The 14,167-nt window shown below is 45.1% G+C and overlaps 1 protein-coding gene across 2 annotated transcripts in view; it reads left to right on the top strand.

Annotated features, from left to right (window-relative positions):
• LOC134350814 (zinc finger protein OZF-like) overlaps positions 1–14,167 on the top strand; it is a 75,770-nt gene that overhangs the window by 15,597 nt on the left and 46,006 nt on the right. Inside the window, exon 1 of one of the 2 annotated variants that reach the window (XM_063056532.1) lies at positions 8,129–8,286. The exons of the other annotated variant lie outside the window; for it this stretch is intronic. Within the exon in view, the coding sequence (XP_062912602.1) occupies positions 8,268–8,286 (19 nt within the window). The 5' untranslated portion in view covers positions 8,129–8,267. Of the gene's footprint in view, positions 1–8,128; positions 8,287–14,167 lie in introns of those variants that run through there. 2 annotated transcript variants of the gene reach the window in all.

The raw sequence follows: 14,167 nt of genomic DNA, 5'->3' as shown, positions 1-14,167 counted from the left end.
ACCAAGGATTATGGAACTATCTGGAGATTGAATAAAGTGAAAGGGGTAAGGTATTGGTGTGGGTGGAGAATTGGTTAGCAGACAGGAAGCAAAGAGTGGGAATAAACGGGACCTTTTCAGAATGGCAGGCGGTGACTAGTGGGGTACCGCAAGGCTCAGTGCTGGGACCCCAGTTGTTTACAATATATATTAATGACTTGGATGAGGGAATCAAATGCAGCATCTCCAAGTTTGCGGATGACACGAAGCTGGGTGGCAGTGTTAGCAGTGAGGAGGATGCTAAGAGGATGCAGGGTGACTTGGATAGGTTGGGTGAGTGGGCAAGTTCATGGCAGATGCAATTTAATGTGGATAAATGTGAAGTTATCCACTTTGGTGGCAAAAATAGGGAAACAGATTATTATCTGAATGGTGGCCGATTAGGAAAAGGGGAGGTGCAACGAGACCTGGGTGTCATTATACACCAGTCATTGAAAGTGGGCATGCAGGTACAGCAGGCGGTGAAAAAGGCGAATGGTATGCTGGCATTTATAGCGAGAGGATTCGAGTACAGGAGCAGGGAGGTACTACTGCAGTTGTACAAGGCCTTGGTGAGACCACACCTGGAGTATTGTGTGCAGTTTTGGTCCCCTAATCTGAGGAAAGACATCTTTGCCATAGAGGGAGTACAAAGAAGGTTTACCAGATTGATTCCTGGGATGGCAGGACTTTCATATGAAGAAAGACTGGATGAACTGGGCTTGTACTCGTTGGAATTTAGAAGATTGAGGGGGGATCTGATTGAAACGTATAAGATCCTAAAGGGATTGGACAGGCTAGATGCAGGAAGATTGTTCCCGATGTTGGGGAAGTCCAGAACGAGGGGTCACAGTTTGAGGATAGAGGGGAAGCCTTTTAGGACCGAGATTAGGAAAAACTTCTTCACACAGAGAGTGGTGAATCTGTGGAATTCTCTGCCACAGGAAACAGTTGAGGCCAGTTCATTGGCTATATTTAAGAGGGAGTTAGATATGGCCCTTGTGGCTACGGGTGTCAGGGGGTATGGAGGGAAGGCTGGGGCGGGGTTCTGAGTTGGATGATCAGCCATGATCATAATAAATGGCGGTGCAGGCTCGAAGGGCCGAATGGCCTACTCCTGCACCTATTTTCTATGTTTCTATGTTTCTATGTGTCCTCGTGCGTACAAACGTTGACTTATGAAAGTTAAGGGATTTCTCCGGGCCCCAGCGGTCTCCTGTCCAGGGCCGTAGCAATGGGGGGCTGCTGGAGACGTAATTACGGAACTTGGGTCCTCTCGGCCAATCCAAGATCTTTCGGATTCATCAGCTGCGTGGAGCGGGAATTCTAAAATAATTCCCCGCCAAACCGCCAATGACCCAAGACGGGGGAATGTTGATGTTCGCCCCAAAACAATAGTGAAGGCAACACCATTCCGGAATTTGTCGAACCGGGAGAGAGACCGGAGGCAGTCACAGTTCTCCCCTCACTGGAGTGTCCTGGAAGTCTCCAGACAACTCGGGAGACGAGACTGGAAAGTGGCCAGCCTTACCCAGTATAAGCAGTTCCTTTGTTTCACACGTCTATCGCGCTCTGCTCGGGAAGAGCCGGGATCTTCCCAGTTACATGGACTTCGAAGAAGACTGCGACGATCATGGTTGAGTCTCGGATTTTGGAACTGGAGGAGGTATTGGGCGATTTTGAGAGCTGGCTCTCTGGACGAACTCGCCACGCATGTTCCTCCTCTCGGATCTACCACTATCAATTCTAATTTGCTTAGCCATAAGGTCCGCCAAATCCTCTTTCGCGTCCCTGATCGCAAGAACATCCTCGAGATGGCCATTTACTCCTCCAGGGCAACCAAAGCCTCCATGTTCTACCCACTCTCTGCTGCCAAGGTCCGGAACTCAATGGAATAGTCGGCAATGTATCCAGCCCCCTGGCGCAAATGGAGGAGTGCGCTGGCTGCCTCTGGTCTCCCGGCAGGGTGAAAGAATACACTCCTCATAGTATTTAACGATAGGCGAGGTGAGGGGAGGCCTCCATCGGTCAGAATTGACCATGGATATGCGTCCTAACTACGCAAGCCTGGGCAGTCCGACATGGAGAGCGATTAAGAGAAAATCTGGAGATTTCAAGCTCTCCCTCTCCACGCATCTGATGAACCCAAAGGAACGGCAGAGACGGCAGGAGTTGCCAGTCAGCACTGAACTCAACGTAGGACTGCCTTAGGGACTCCGGAGCCCCATCTTCCCGAAGGAACACGCATCTACATTGCTGATGAATGCAGCAGGCCAAGCAGCATCCCTAGGAAGAGGTGCAGTCGACGTTTCAGGCCGAGACCCTTCGTCAGGACTAACTGAAGGAAGAGTTAGTAAGAGATTTGAAAGTGGGAGGGGGAGGGGGAGATCCAAAATGATAGGGGAAGACAGGAGGGGGAGGGATGGAGCCAAGAGCTGGACAGGTGATTGGCAAAAGGGATATGAAAGGATCATGGGACAGGAGGCCCAGGGAGAAGGAAAAGGGAGGGGGGGGAACCCAGAGGATGGGCAAGGGGTATAGGGAGAGGGACAGAGGGAGAAAAAGGAGAGAGAGAGAAAGAATGTGTGTATATAAATAAATAGCGGATGGGGTACGAGGGGGAGGTGGGGCATTAGCGGAAGTTAGAGAAGTCAATGTTCATGCCATCAGGTTGGAGGCTACCCAGACGGAATATAAGGTGTTGTTCCTCCAGTACGTCCACACTACTCTAGATAATTTTGAAAACGAAGCTTTTTCTCTTCGTTTTGCCCTTCCGTCCACACTGAGCCGGCGTTTTCAGCCTCCGAACACGGAGATTTTCGAAAACACTCTCCAGAGTGAATAAATCTGAAAATGCTCAATATCCGGCGTAGTGTGTAAGGGGTAAACGGAGAGATTTAAAAACGTTGTCATGACAACACCACAACAACAATGTTTTTTCTGCTTCTGCTTGGTACTGCGCAAGCACTGCAGGACGGCTGTTATAAAGAGCAGCCGGTGTGAAAGGCGTGAGAGTTAAATTGTAAAGTGAGCTTTTTTGACTATTTAAAAACGCTGTCATTCATGCTGGAACAGATGTTTGTTGTTTTGACAACAAAGTGAAGAAGTGAATAAGTGTCACACATCAAAGTTGCTGGTGAACGCAGCAGGCCAGGCAGCATCTCTAGGAAGAGGTACAGTCGGTGTTTCAGGCCGAGACCCTTCGTCCTGAAACATCGACTGTACCTCTTCCTAGAGATGCTGCCTGGCCTGCTGCGTTCACCAGCAACTTTGATGTGTGTTGCTTGAATTTCCAGCATCTGCAGAATTCCTGTTGTTTAAGTGAATAAGTATACTCACTTCGCCCTGTTTTCTGTCCTTGCTTATATGAAGGTAGTTTACCTATTTATGCAAGTACTTCTCTGACAATAGATGTGTAACAGCCTAATGTAACATTGTCTGGGAATACAAGATAACGCTGATGCAGACGTTTTATACATCTAACAAGGTGCTTTATTAATGCAACAGAGTAGTCAGTTTTGCAATGTTCGTCGTCAGCTGGGTTATACTGTCCGTAAACTCCCTGTCGGTTGCCTCCATACGCTCCAGTATTTGTGTTTTTTTTAAGTTTTAAGTCCTCCTGCGCGAGAGCCAAGAGCAACTGCTTCAAACTTTTTCTACTCTGTAACTGGACAAACGCGCACTAAGTATACCGTTTCCTCTTCGCTTGTTTTCTGTGTCCTGCGCATTAGGAGGAGATTCGCCCAAAGATCCGCCTAATGTGGACGGAGATATTTTGAAAAACGCTTAGTGTGGACGCCTGTCGTTTTTACTCGAAACCGGTGTTTTCAAAATTATCCGGTGTAGTATGGACGTAGCCACTTTGTTTTTAGCTAGAACTTGTTAAGTGACAGGTTTAGTTGTTAAACTTGTGTTTTCATGATGCTTTTTTCGAATGCGGGCTCTTTGTGAATCCTGTTTTTTTTTAGTTTACAGGTATTGATCTTGATATGGATGGGGTTCCTGTGCTATATGCACTATTTAATTTTGTCTCAACTAGTATTCATTGCTGAATCTTAAATTTGGATTCCAAGCGAACTAACCTTCTGTGTGTACTCTAGCCCTCTCGAGCAAGTACACCAAGTTATGTTCTTCAGATAAATCATCATCGTTACTTTTTAACCTTTTGAGTCTTGAGTTTACTCTGCGCCTAGCTGTGCTTGTCTGAAGATTTCGTTACAGAAAAGGGAGAGAGTTGACTTTAGCTGGTAAATGATGCTGCGGAGGTGTTAACAGGGAATAAAGAAATGGTGTGCGAACCCTTAAGTATTTTGCATCATTCTTCACCGTGGAAGACATTAGCAGTATGTCAGAAATTCGAATGCCGGGTGGGGGGGGGGCGCAGAAGTGGGTGTAATTGCTGTTACTAAGGTGAGGTGCTTGGGAAGCTGAAAGTCTGAAGGTAGATAAATCACCTGGACCAGGTGATCTACACGCTAGGGTTCTGAAAGAGGTAGCTGAAGAGATTGCAGAGGCATTAATAGTGAACTTTCAATAATCATTAGATGCTGGAATAGTTTTGGAGGACTGGAAAGTTGCAAATGTCACCACACTCTAAGAAGGGAGGGAGGCAAACAACAGGAAATTATAGGCCAGTTAGCGCGATTTCAGTGGCTGGGAAGATGTCGGAGTCCATTAAGGACGAGGTTTTGGGTGACTTGGAGTATGATAAAATAGTCCAAAGACAGCATGGCTTCCTTGGAAAATCTTGCCTGACAGATCGGTTGAATTTCAAGGAAATAACAGAGGATAGACAAAGGAGAACCTGTGGATGCTGTTTGCGTGGACTTTGAGAAGGCTTTTGATAAGGTGGTCCACCTGATGCACTTTAACAAGGTAAGAGCCCATGGTATGACAGGAAAGACACCAGCATGGGTAGAAGAGGCTGGGCTAAAGGGCTTGTTTTCATCCTGGATTCAACACTGTTTATTGTCATCCTTCAGTACACGCGCGTAAAGGAGAACAAAATGATTGTTACTCCAGACATGATGCAGCATAAAACCACACAACAAGTATTAAAAAAACAATTAAATATAAACAATCCTATCAAACAATGTACAAGTAACTGTTTGGGTGTGGCTATACATACATAAGATTAGCTCACATTCACAGACTGGTTGCATTTACATAATGTATTTTATTTTGAGAAACTAACAGGCAGGATAGGCAAAGGATATTGTCTACTTGGATTTTCAGAGGGCCTTTGACAAAGTACTTCACAGGGGAGGTCCCTCTGGTTGGGGTCAATCATAGATGTTGCATTCATTCTGTTGTGATGTGCAAGCCTGGGCAGGGCAACATGGAGAACAAGCTGATGCCCATGGAGCAGACTTTCCCTTCTTCACACAGCTGATGCCCATGGAACAGACTTTCCCTTCTTCACACAGCTGATGAATCCAATGGAATGGTAGGGACTGCTGCAGATCATGAGGCTGCTAAATAAGAGCCCATGTTATTGCTGGAAAGGTCCTAGCACGGACAGAAGACTGATGATGCAAGGAGTGGGAATAAATGGGGTCTTTTCTGGTCAGCTGCAGGTGACTTCCAGAGATTGGGCAAGGAACTAGCAGATAGAATATGGTGTAGGAAAGTGTATGGTTTTGTACTTTTGTAGTAAAAATAAAAGTGCAGACTATTTTCTAAATGGGAGGGAGGAGAAGATGGCGGCGTGATGCAGCGCGTGCGGCCGTTCCGAATTGATATCAATATGTGTAACTAGGGGCCGTGCATCAATCCAGATTTGATGGGGACAGCTGTGAAGCGCAGAGGAACATCTGGAGAAACTTCTGAAATGCCTGCTTCGCTGCCGCTGCTACTGTGCGATCGAGAATCTCTGGAGACGAAGGCCCAAAATCCTCGGCTTTGCGTATCACCTGTTGCCGGGGCCGGGGTCGAAACGCTCGGTAGAGATGGTGCTCAGTTCATCGGTGTTGGAGAGCTGGTCAGAGGCTCGGAGTTTTTCGGACGGACTTGGAGTCGGATTGTGGTCGGATGCTTCCGGGATGCTGCATCAACAAGTTGGTGGTGCTGGAGGTTTACCGTCTGCATGAGATGATGGGACTTTCGAGAGCCTCTGAGATTTTTACTGTGCCATGGTCTGTTCTTATCAAATTATGGTATTGCTTTGCACTGTTGTAACTATGTGTTATAATTAAGCGGTTTTTGTTAATTTTTAAGTCGGTTTGTCATGTGTTTTCGTGATATCATTCTGGAAAAACATTTTTATCATTTCTTTACTAAATGACAATAAAAGAGGACTGTGTGTCCTCATAATCATAATCATAAATGAGCAGATTCAGTGATCAGTTGCAAAGTGATCTGGGTGTCGTAGAGCAGGGTCCCCCGAAGGTTAACTTGCAGGTTGAGTTGATAATAAGGAAAGTAAATGCAATGTTGGCATTCATTATCAGAGAACTAGAATATAAAAGCCAGGATGTAATGCTGAGGCTTTGTAAGACTTTGGTTAGACCACACTTGGAGTATTGTGAGCAGTTTTGGGCCCCATATCTAAGTAACGGTGTGCTGGCATTGGAGAGGGCCCAGAGGTTCACAATTATGAACCTGGGAATGAAAGGTTTGATGTATCAAAAGTGTTTGATGGCCCTGAGCCTATACTCACTGGAGTTTAGAAGAACAAGTTGGGAATCTTATTGAAACTCTGCAAGCCTGTGCTTGGTCTCTCCAATTGAGAGGAGGCACGTTGAGAGCACTGAACACAATAAACGAGACTGAAAGAGATTCAGAAGAATCACTCTCAGAATAAAGAACCTATTTTGGAAGATTCTGATGAAACACTCTGAAACATTGACTATTTTTCTTTGCACATAGGCTGACTGACTTACTGACCATTTTCTGTTTTACTTTCAGAATGTCATCTTCAGATTAACACACACACACAAAATGCTGGTGAAACACAGCAGGTGAGGTAGCATCAATGGAGGGAAATAAACAGTTGATGTTTTGGGAAGAGTATCGGCCTGAAGTGTCGACTGTTTATTTCCTTCTATCGATACTGCTTGATCTGAATTCCTGAATTTTCTGTGTCTTGCTGTGGGGATTTCCAGCATCTACAGATTTTTTAATGTCTGAGATGAGGATAAAGATGTGCTTTATTTGTCACATGTACATTAAAACATCAAAACATAGAATGAAATGTGTCATTCACGGCAACAACATAGGTCAAGTGTGTGTGTGTGTGGGGGGGAGGGGGACAGGGGTTGGGCAGCTAGCATAGCCAGTTACGGATATTACTGACTACCAAAAACATTCTGCAGGAGAATGTTAACAGCTAGAAGCCAATGTCAATTTTTGTATCAATTACACAGGTAGAAAAAAGGGCTGAAGATGAGCAGGAAAGTAATTTACATATTTCCAGAAAACTTTCAAAAGCCAGTGGGTCCAATGCAGATGAATGTGCAAAGAAATGCTGCAGAAGGAAGAGTTTAAGACTGGTAGTTCAGTTCAGGAGAAGAATGCCCTTGCTTATGCTGAAGGATCATGACCATTTGTGAATGAAACAAAAAAACAATGCTGGAAGAACTCAACTGGCCAATCAGCATCTGTGGAGGCAAAATGTGCAAGTCAGAATTTGGGCTGAAACCGTCCATCAGCTAGGTACTCAGTGCTGCCGTAGCCTGGTAGTTTGTGGCATAGATTTAAAGTCATTGACGGAACGAGCAGAGGGGAAATGATGAAAAAAGAATCCACTCAAATCGTTGAAAGAGTCCAAAATTTACTGTTTTAAAGAGTGTTAGAGGTAGAATTCTTCATCACAATTCTATAGGATTTTGTGTATTCAAACTGCCATGACCTTCAGTGTTGCCAATCAGCTGCTGAAAAAAATTAGACTGACGAGATATTATTCGAACGGTATTGAGACGTTTTGTAAACATTTAATATCATGACTTTCTTGTTCTTGTATTTGAAGTTAAGTTGCTGTGGCTTAACTGATTCCTACCATCATGATCACTCATTTTTGAACAGCGTGATTGTGATATGTGCCAGTATTGGCAATTCTGTTGTTAGGATTGCAGTAAGGGGCAGCGGAAAATGGCGGCGATATCGCCCAGAATTCTCCGCGCGAAAGAAACACCCCAATTGTTAGCGGAGAAACCCCGTGCGCGGCGACTGACCCAGGACAGTGGTGACGTAACGTCGGTGCGGGAGTGAGGTCTCCCGTCGTGGTGTTGCGCGGATGATGCGACGTACACATGCGCGGATCTGCCGCAGGTAAGGAGCCGCCGTTCTGTGGTGGTAATGTGGACGGTGTTCGGTGTCCGGTCACGGCCGGGGGACGGGGCCGCTGTCAGACACCGGCGTCTGGCGGTGGGCGTCGGTGCTGACGGTAGCACGGAGGAGATGAGACGAGGGAGGGCGGCAAATTAACGGGGGTGATTTGATCATTGGCCGAAGTGCGGAGCGTGACATTGCGGCCCACTGAGGCCGCAGTGGTGCCGGACACGGTCTGTCAGGTCAGAGTCCAAGGAGGAATCAGCTGCTCGGCTGTCCGACTTGCTGTAACAGCAGGCCATGATACTCAAGATTAAATATCAGCGGCAATTACAATATACATAGAGATATCTAAAATAAAAACAGAAGGCAAGTCAGTCAGCATCCAAGGGGATGAAATCAAAGTTGACCAGGTTCCATCGAAGATGCGAAACGTAACTTCTAATCTTCTCACAAAGGTTGCCTGATCTATTGTCTGTTCCCAGTGTTTACTGTTTTTAATTTAAATGCATAGTGTTCGGAAAACAACAGCGTCGGAGGGTAGATTGCTGCTTGCGTCGGTAACATTGAATGAAGCACGACATTGTGGAGATGATAGTGTAATTCTCCAGCCGTCGTTCGTGATCACCATTGTAATAATAATACTTATGTCGAATTAATATCTATAACTGGTATCATCCCAAAGTCACTACACAATAGGATTGAGCAATTAGGCGTGCGCAGCAATGTTTATGTAAATCGCCAGAAAGCCACGAGACTAAACACCACTAGAATAGTCTGAAAGTTCCGAGTAATTGAGAAATGAGTCTGCTTTGCTATACCTGTACCAGTTCGAGCTGAGGAAGAAAATGAAAATAACGTAATGCCAATAGTATTTGTGCTATAGATTAAATGCCATTATTTTTATTGGAAAACGTTGCAAAATATGTTTCTTTTAAGCAGAATCTGATTTTCCCAAGTAAATTGACCTTGAGCATAAAAGCCAGTTTACTGTGAGCCCTGCTCAAATTTCACATTGGTTCAAGTGAGGATGTGAACAATTTCAGTTCTCTAAATCTAATGACACAAATAAAAATGGTTCAAATATTGATTTTCATTGCAGCGTACCACCAGCAATTACACATGCAAAATGTATTACCAGCTCTTCCTTAATATTGGGATGGTATGTGACTGAATCTGACAGGGAATTCGCCACCATCCTTGAGTTTTATTTTTCAGTCCTGCTACATTCTGATGTACTGTATTTTACAAGTGGAATATAATACAAGAAAATTCACAAATCAGAGGTGCAAAAGGGACTTAGTCCTCGTGCAGGGTTCCCTAAATGTTCTCTTGCAGATTAAATGGGTGGCAAGGAAGGCAAATGCACTGTTTGTATTCATTTTGAGACAGCTAGAATATAAGAGCAAGGATGTAATGCTGGGGCTTTATAAGGCATTGGTCAGACCATGCTTGGGGTATTGTGAGCAGTCTGGGGGCCCTTATCTAAGACAGCATGGGCTGGCATTGGAGAGGGTCCAAAGGAGGTTCACGAGAATGATTCCAGGAATGGCAGGGTTAACGTATGAGGAGTGTTTGTTGGCTCTTGGCCCGTACTCACTGGAGTTTAAAAGAATGAGGGAGTATCTCATTGAAACCTATTAAATATTGGAAGGTCTAGATAGGGTGGATGTGGAGAAGGAGTTTCTGATAATGGGGGAGTTTAGGATCAGAGGGCACGGCCTCAGAACAGAAGGATGTCCCTTTAGAACGGAGATGAGGAAAAATTTCATTAGCTAAAGGGTGGTGAATCTGTGGAATTCATTGTCACGTACTTTGTGGGAGCCAAGTAATTGGGTACTGTATATTTAAAGTAGAGTGAAGGCAGGAGAAGAGTGCAGGAGTGATAGGGGATTCCATAGTTAGAGCAGTAAACATGAGATTCTGTGGATGCTTTAGAGACACCCAGATGAGCCATGGATGTCTCTGGCTCAACGACATCATAAAGGGGGAGGATGAGTAGCCTGTCGTCTTGGTACATATTGGCACCAATGACGTAGGGAGGAAGAGAGAATTTAGGGAGCCAACTGAAAAGCAGGACCTCCAGTGTAGTAATCTCCGGATTTCTGCCTGTACCACGTACCAGTGAGGGTTAAGAGTAGGATGATTTACCAGATGAATGCGTGGCTAAGGAACTGGTGCGGGGGGGGGGTGGTGAGGTTTCAGATTTCTGACCTACACAAAAAGAAGGAGCACATCTGAACCAGAGGGGGAACCCATATCTTTGCCGGCAGGTTTGCTGGAACTGTTGGGGAGGGTTGGCAGGGGTATAGGAAACTGTGTGATGGGGATAAGTATGGGGCAGTTGGTGTACAAGCAGAGGCAGTGTGCAGTGAGATTGTCAGGAAGGACAGGCAGATGACAGGGTAAAATTGCAGTCAGTGGGATGAGTGGCAGAGTAACAGGGATAAATACAGGACTGAAGATGTTATATTTGAATGCACGCTGTATACAGAATGAGGTCGATGATCTTGTAGCACAGTTAGAAAATGGCAGTTAGAGCATTGAGGGCATCATTGAGTTGTGGCAGTAAAAAGATTACTGTTGGGAGCTGAACATCTGTGGATACACATTTGTATTGAAAGGACAGTCAGGGAGGTAAAGGGGGTGGTTGGCTCTGTTGGTAAAAAATAGGATCAATTCCTTCGAAAAAGGTGACAAGTGATCGGAAGATGTACGATCTTTGTGGATGGAGTTAAGGAACTGCGATGGTAAAAAGATCCCGATGCAAGTTATATACAGGCCTTTGAACAATAGCTAGGATGATGCAATAGTCATGGGGGATTTCAGTATGCAGGTAGATTGGGAAAATCAGGTTAGTGCTCATTTTGGATTATAAGGGAGAGAATTTGTAAAATGCCTATGACATGGCTTTTTATAGCAGCTTCCCGTTGAGCCCACAAGGGGATCAGTTATTCTGGATTGAATGTTGTGTAATGAACTGGATTTGATTAGGGAACTTAATGTCAAGAAACCCTGAGGAGACAGTGGTCATAATATGATAGAATTCACCCTGCAATTTGAGAGGGAGAAGCTAAAGTCAGATCTGGAGTGAAAAGAATTACAGAGAGGGGAGCTGACCAAAGTTGATTGGAAAGGGACACTAGCAGAGACGACAACAGAACAGCAATGGCTGGAGTTTCTGGGAGCAAATTGAAAGGCTAATGTTGTTCCATTGTTTAAGAAAGGCTCGAGGAATATGCCAGGAAATTATAGGCTGGTGAGCCTGACAGTAATCCTCTGGCACCTTGCCGATAGCTAAGGATGTTTTAAAATCTCTGCTAGGGCACCTGCAATTTCTGCACTAGCATCTCACAGTGTCTGGGGGAATACATTTTCAGGCCCAGGGGATTTATCCACCCTAATTTGCCGCAAGACGGCAAACATGTCCTCTGTAATCTGTATAGGGTTCATGACCTTGCTGCTGCATTGCTCTGTGTCCGTCCCCAGAGTAAATACAGATGCGAAAAAAATCCATCTAAGATCTCTCCCATCTCTTTCAGCTCCTTGCATAGATTACCAATTTGATCTTCCACAGGACCAATTTTGCCTCTTGCTATCCTTTTGCTCTTAATATACCTGCAGAGACCCTGAGGATTCTCCTTCGCCTTTTCTGCTAGAACAATCTCATGCCTTCTTTAAGCCCTTTGATTTTCCTCTTAAGTGTCCTGTTGCATTTCTTATCCTCAAGTACCTCTTTTGTCCTTATCTGCCTATACCTGTTATGCACCTCCTTCTTTTTCTTCAGGGCCTCAATATCTCTTGAAAACTAAGGTTCCCTAAGCCTAATGTCCTTGCCCTTTATTCTGACAGGAACATACAAATTCTGTACTCTCAAAATTTCACTTTCGAAGGACTCCCACTTACCAAGTAGACCTTTGCCAAAAAACAGCCTGTTCCAATCCACACTTGACAAGTCTTTTCTGATATCATCGAAATTGTCCTTTCTCCAATTTAGAATCTCAACCCGAGGCTCAGACGTACCCTTTTCCATAATTACCTTGAAACTATTGGCACTATGATCCAAGATGCAAAGTGTTTCTGTACATAAACTTCTGTTACCTGCCCGGTCTCATTCTGTAATAGGAAATCTAGTATTGCATTCTCTCTAGTTGGGACTTCTTAGTACTGATTAAGGAAACTTTCCTGAACACATTTGACAGAGTCTTTCCTATCCAACCTTTTACGGTATGGGATTTCCAGTCAATATGTGGAAAGTTAAAATCACCTGCTATGACAAACTTTTGTTTCTTGCAGCAATGTGTGATCTCTACAAATTTGCTCCTCTAAATCCTGTGGACTGTTGGGTGGTCTATAATATAATCCCATTCATACAGTTGTGCCTTTTCGTATTCTTCAGTTCTATCCATAACGCCTCACTGGATGAGCTCTCCAATCTGTGCAGACTGAGCACTGCTGTGATATTTTCCCTGATGAGTAACACCTTTAATCCCTCCTGCTCTATCACATCGAAAACAATGGAACCCCATAACATTGTGTTGCCAGTCCTGCCCCTCCTGCAACCAAGTCTCACTAATGGCTACAATACCATAATTCCACATGCTGATCCATCTGCTTTTCCTACAATGCTCTTTGCATTGAAATAAATGCAGCTCAGAACATTAGTCGCACCATGCTCAACCTTTCAATTCCTGACATTGTACGTAGGCTTAACAACATCACAACCACTCCACTGACTGTTCTGGTGCTCTGGTTCCCATCCCCCTCTAGCAACTCTACTTTAAATCCACTGTCCAACGCCAGCAAATCTTCCCGCATGGATATTAGTTCCTCTCCAGTTCAAGTGCAAGCTATCTCCTCTGTACGGCTCCCACCTTCCCTGCAAGAGAGCCCAATGATCCAAATATCTGAAGCCCTCCTTACTTTACCAACTCCCGAGCCACGCGTTATACTGTATGATCTTAATATTTTTGGCCTCACTAGCACGTAGCAACGGCAGCAAACTTGAAATCACAATCCTGGAGGTCATGTCCTTTAACTTAGCATCTAACTCCCTGAACTCACTTTACACGACCTCGTCACCCATCCTACCTGTCCCAGTGGTACTGACATGGACCACGACCTCTGTCTGGCTGCTCACCCTCCTACTTACTGCCTACTTGCTGTGGACTCAATCTGAGATATCCCTGTCCCTGATACCCGGGAGGCGACCAACCATCCAGGAATCTCATTTTCATCCATTGAACCTCCTTTCTGTTCCCTAACCAATGAACCCCCTATCATTACTGGTCGCTACTTCTCCCCTCTTCCCTTCTGAGCTACAGAGCCACACTCATTGCCAGAGACCCAACCGCTCTGACTTTCCTCTGCTAGGTCATCCCCGCCAACTGTATCTGAAACGGTATACCTATTGTTGAAAGGAATGTCTACAGGGGTTCTCTGCACTGGCTCCCTATCCCCTTTTGCCCTCCTGACAGTCACCCAGTTTCCTGTGTTCTGCACCTTGGGTGCAACTGCCTCCCAGTATGTATTGTTAACCCCTCAGTCTCCCAAATGATCCAGAGTTCATCCGGTTCCCACTCCAGCTCCTTAACGCGGGATGTTAGAAGCTGCAGCTGGATCACTTCGTGCATATGTAGTTGGCAGGGACTCTTGCCTTCCCAAATCCTGCAAGAGGAGCATTTCAGTATCCTACCTGCTCTAAATGTGTAATAAGAAAGAACAACGAACCAAAAAAACTCATCTTCCAATTCCAACCCTTGCCTTCTCACACAATGACTGCTTTGCTTAAACCTAACTTATTATTATTGGTCCTTGCCAAGTGTAATTATGCACAATCTGGTGTTTCTTCTGGGCTGAGGTGTGCAGAATATGGCTGCTG

This window comes from Mobula hypostoma, chromosome 8, assembly GCF_963921235.1.
Source record: "Mobula hypostoma chromosome 8, sMobHyp1.1, whole genome shotgun sequence".
Taxonomy (NCBI): Eukaryota; Metazoa; Chordata; class Chondrichthyes; order Myliobatiformes; family Myliobatidae; genus Mobula; species Mobula hypostoma.
Note: the sequence above shows the minus strand (reverse complement) of the source record. Positions and strands in the feature narration are given on the sequence as shown.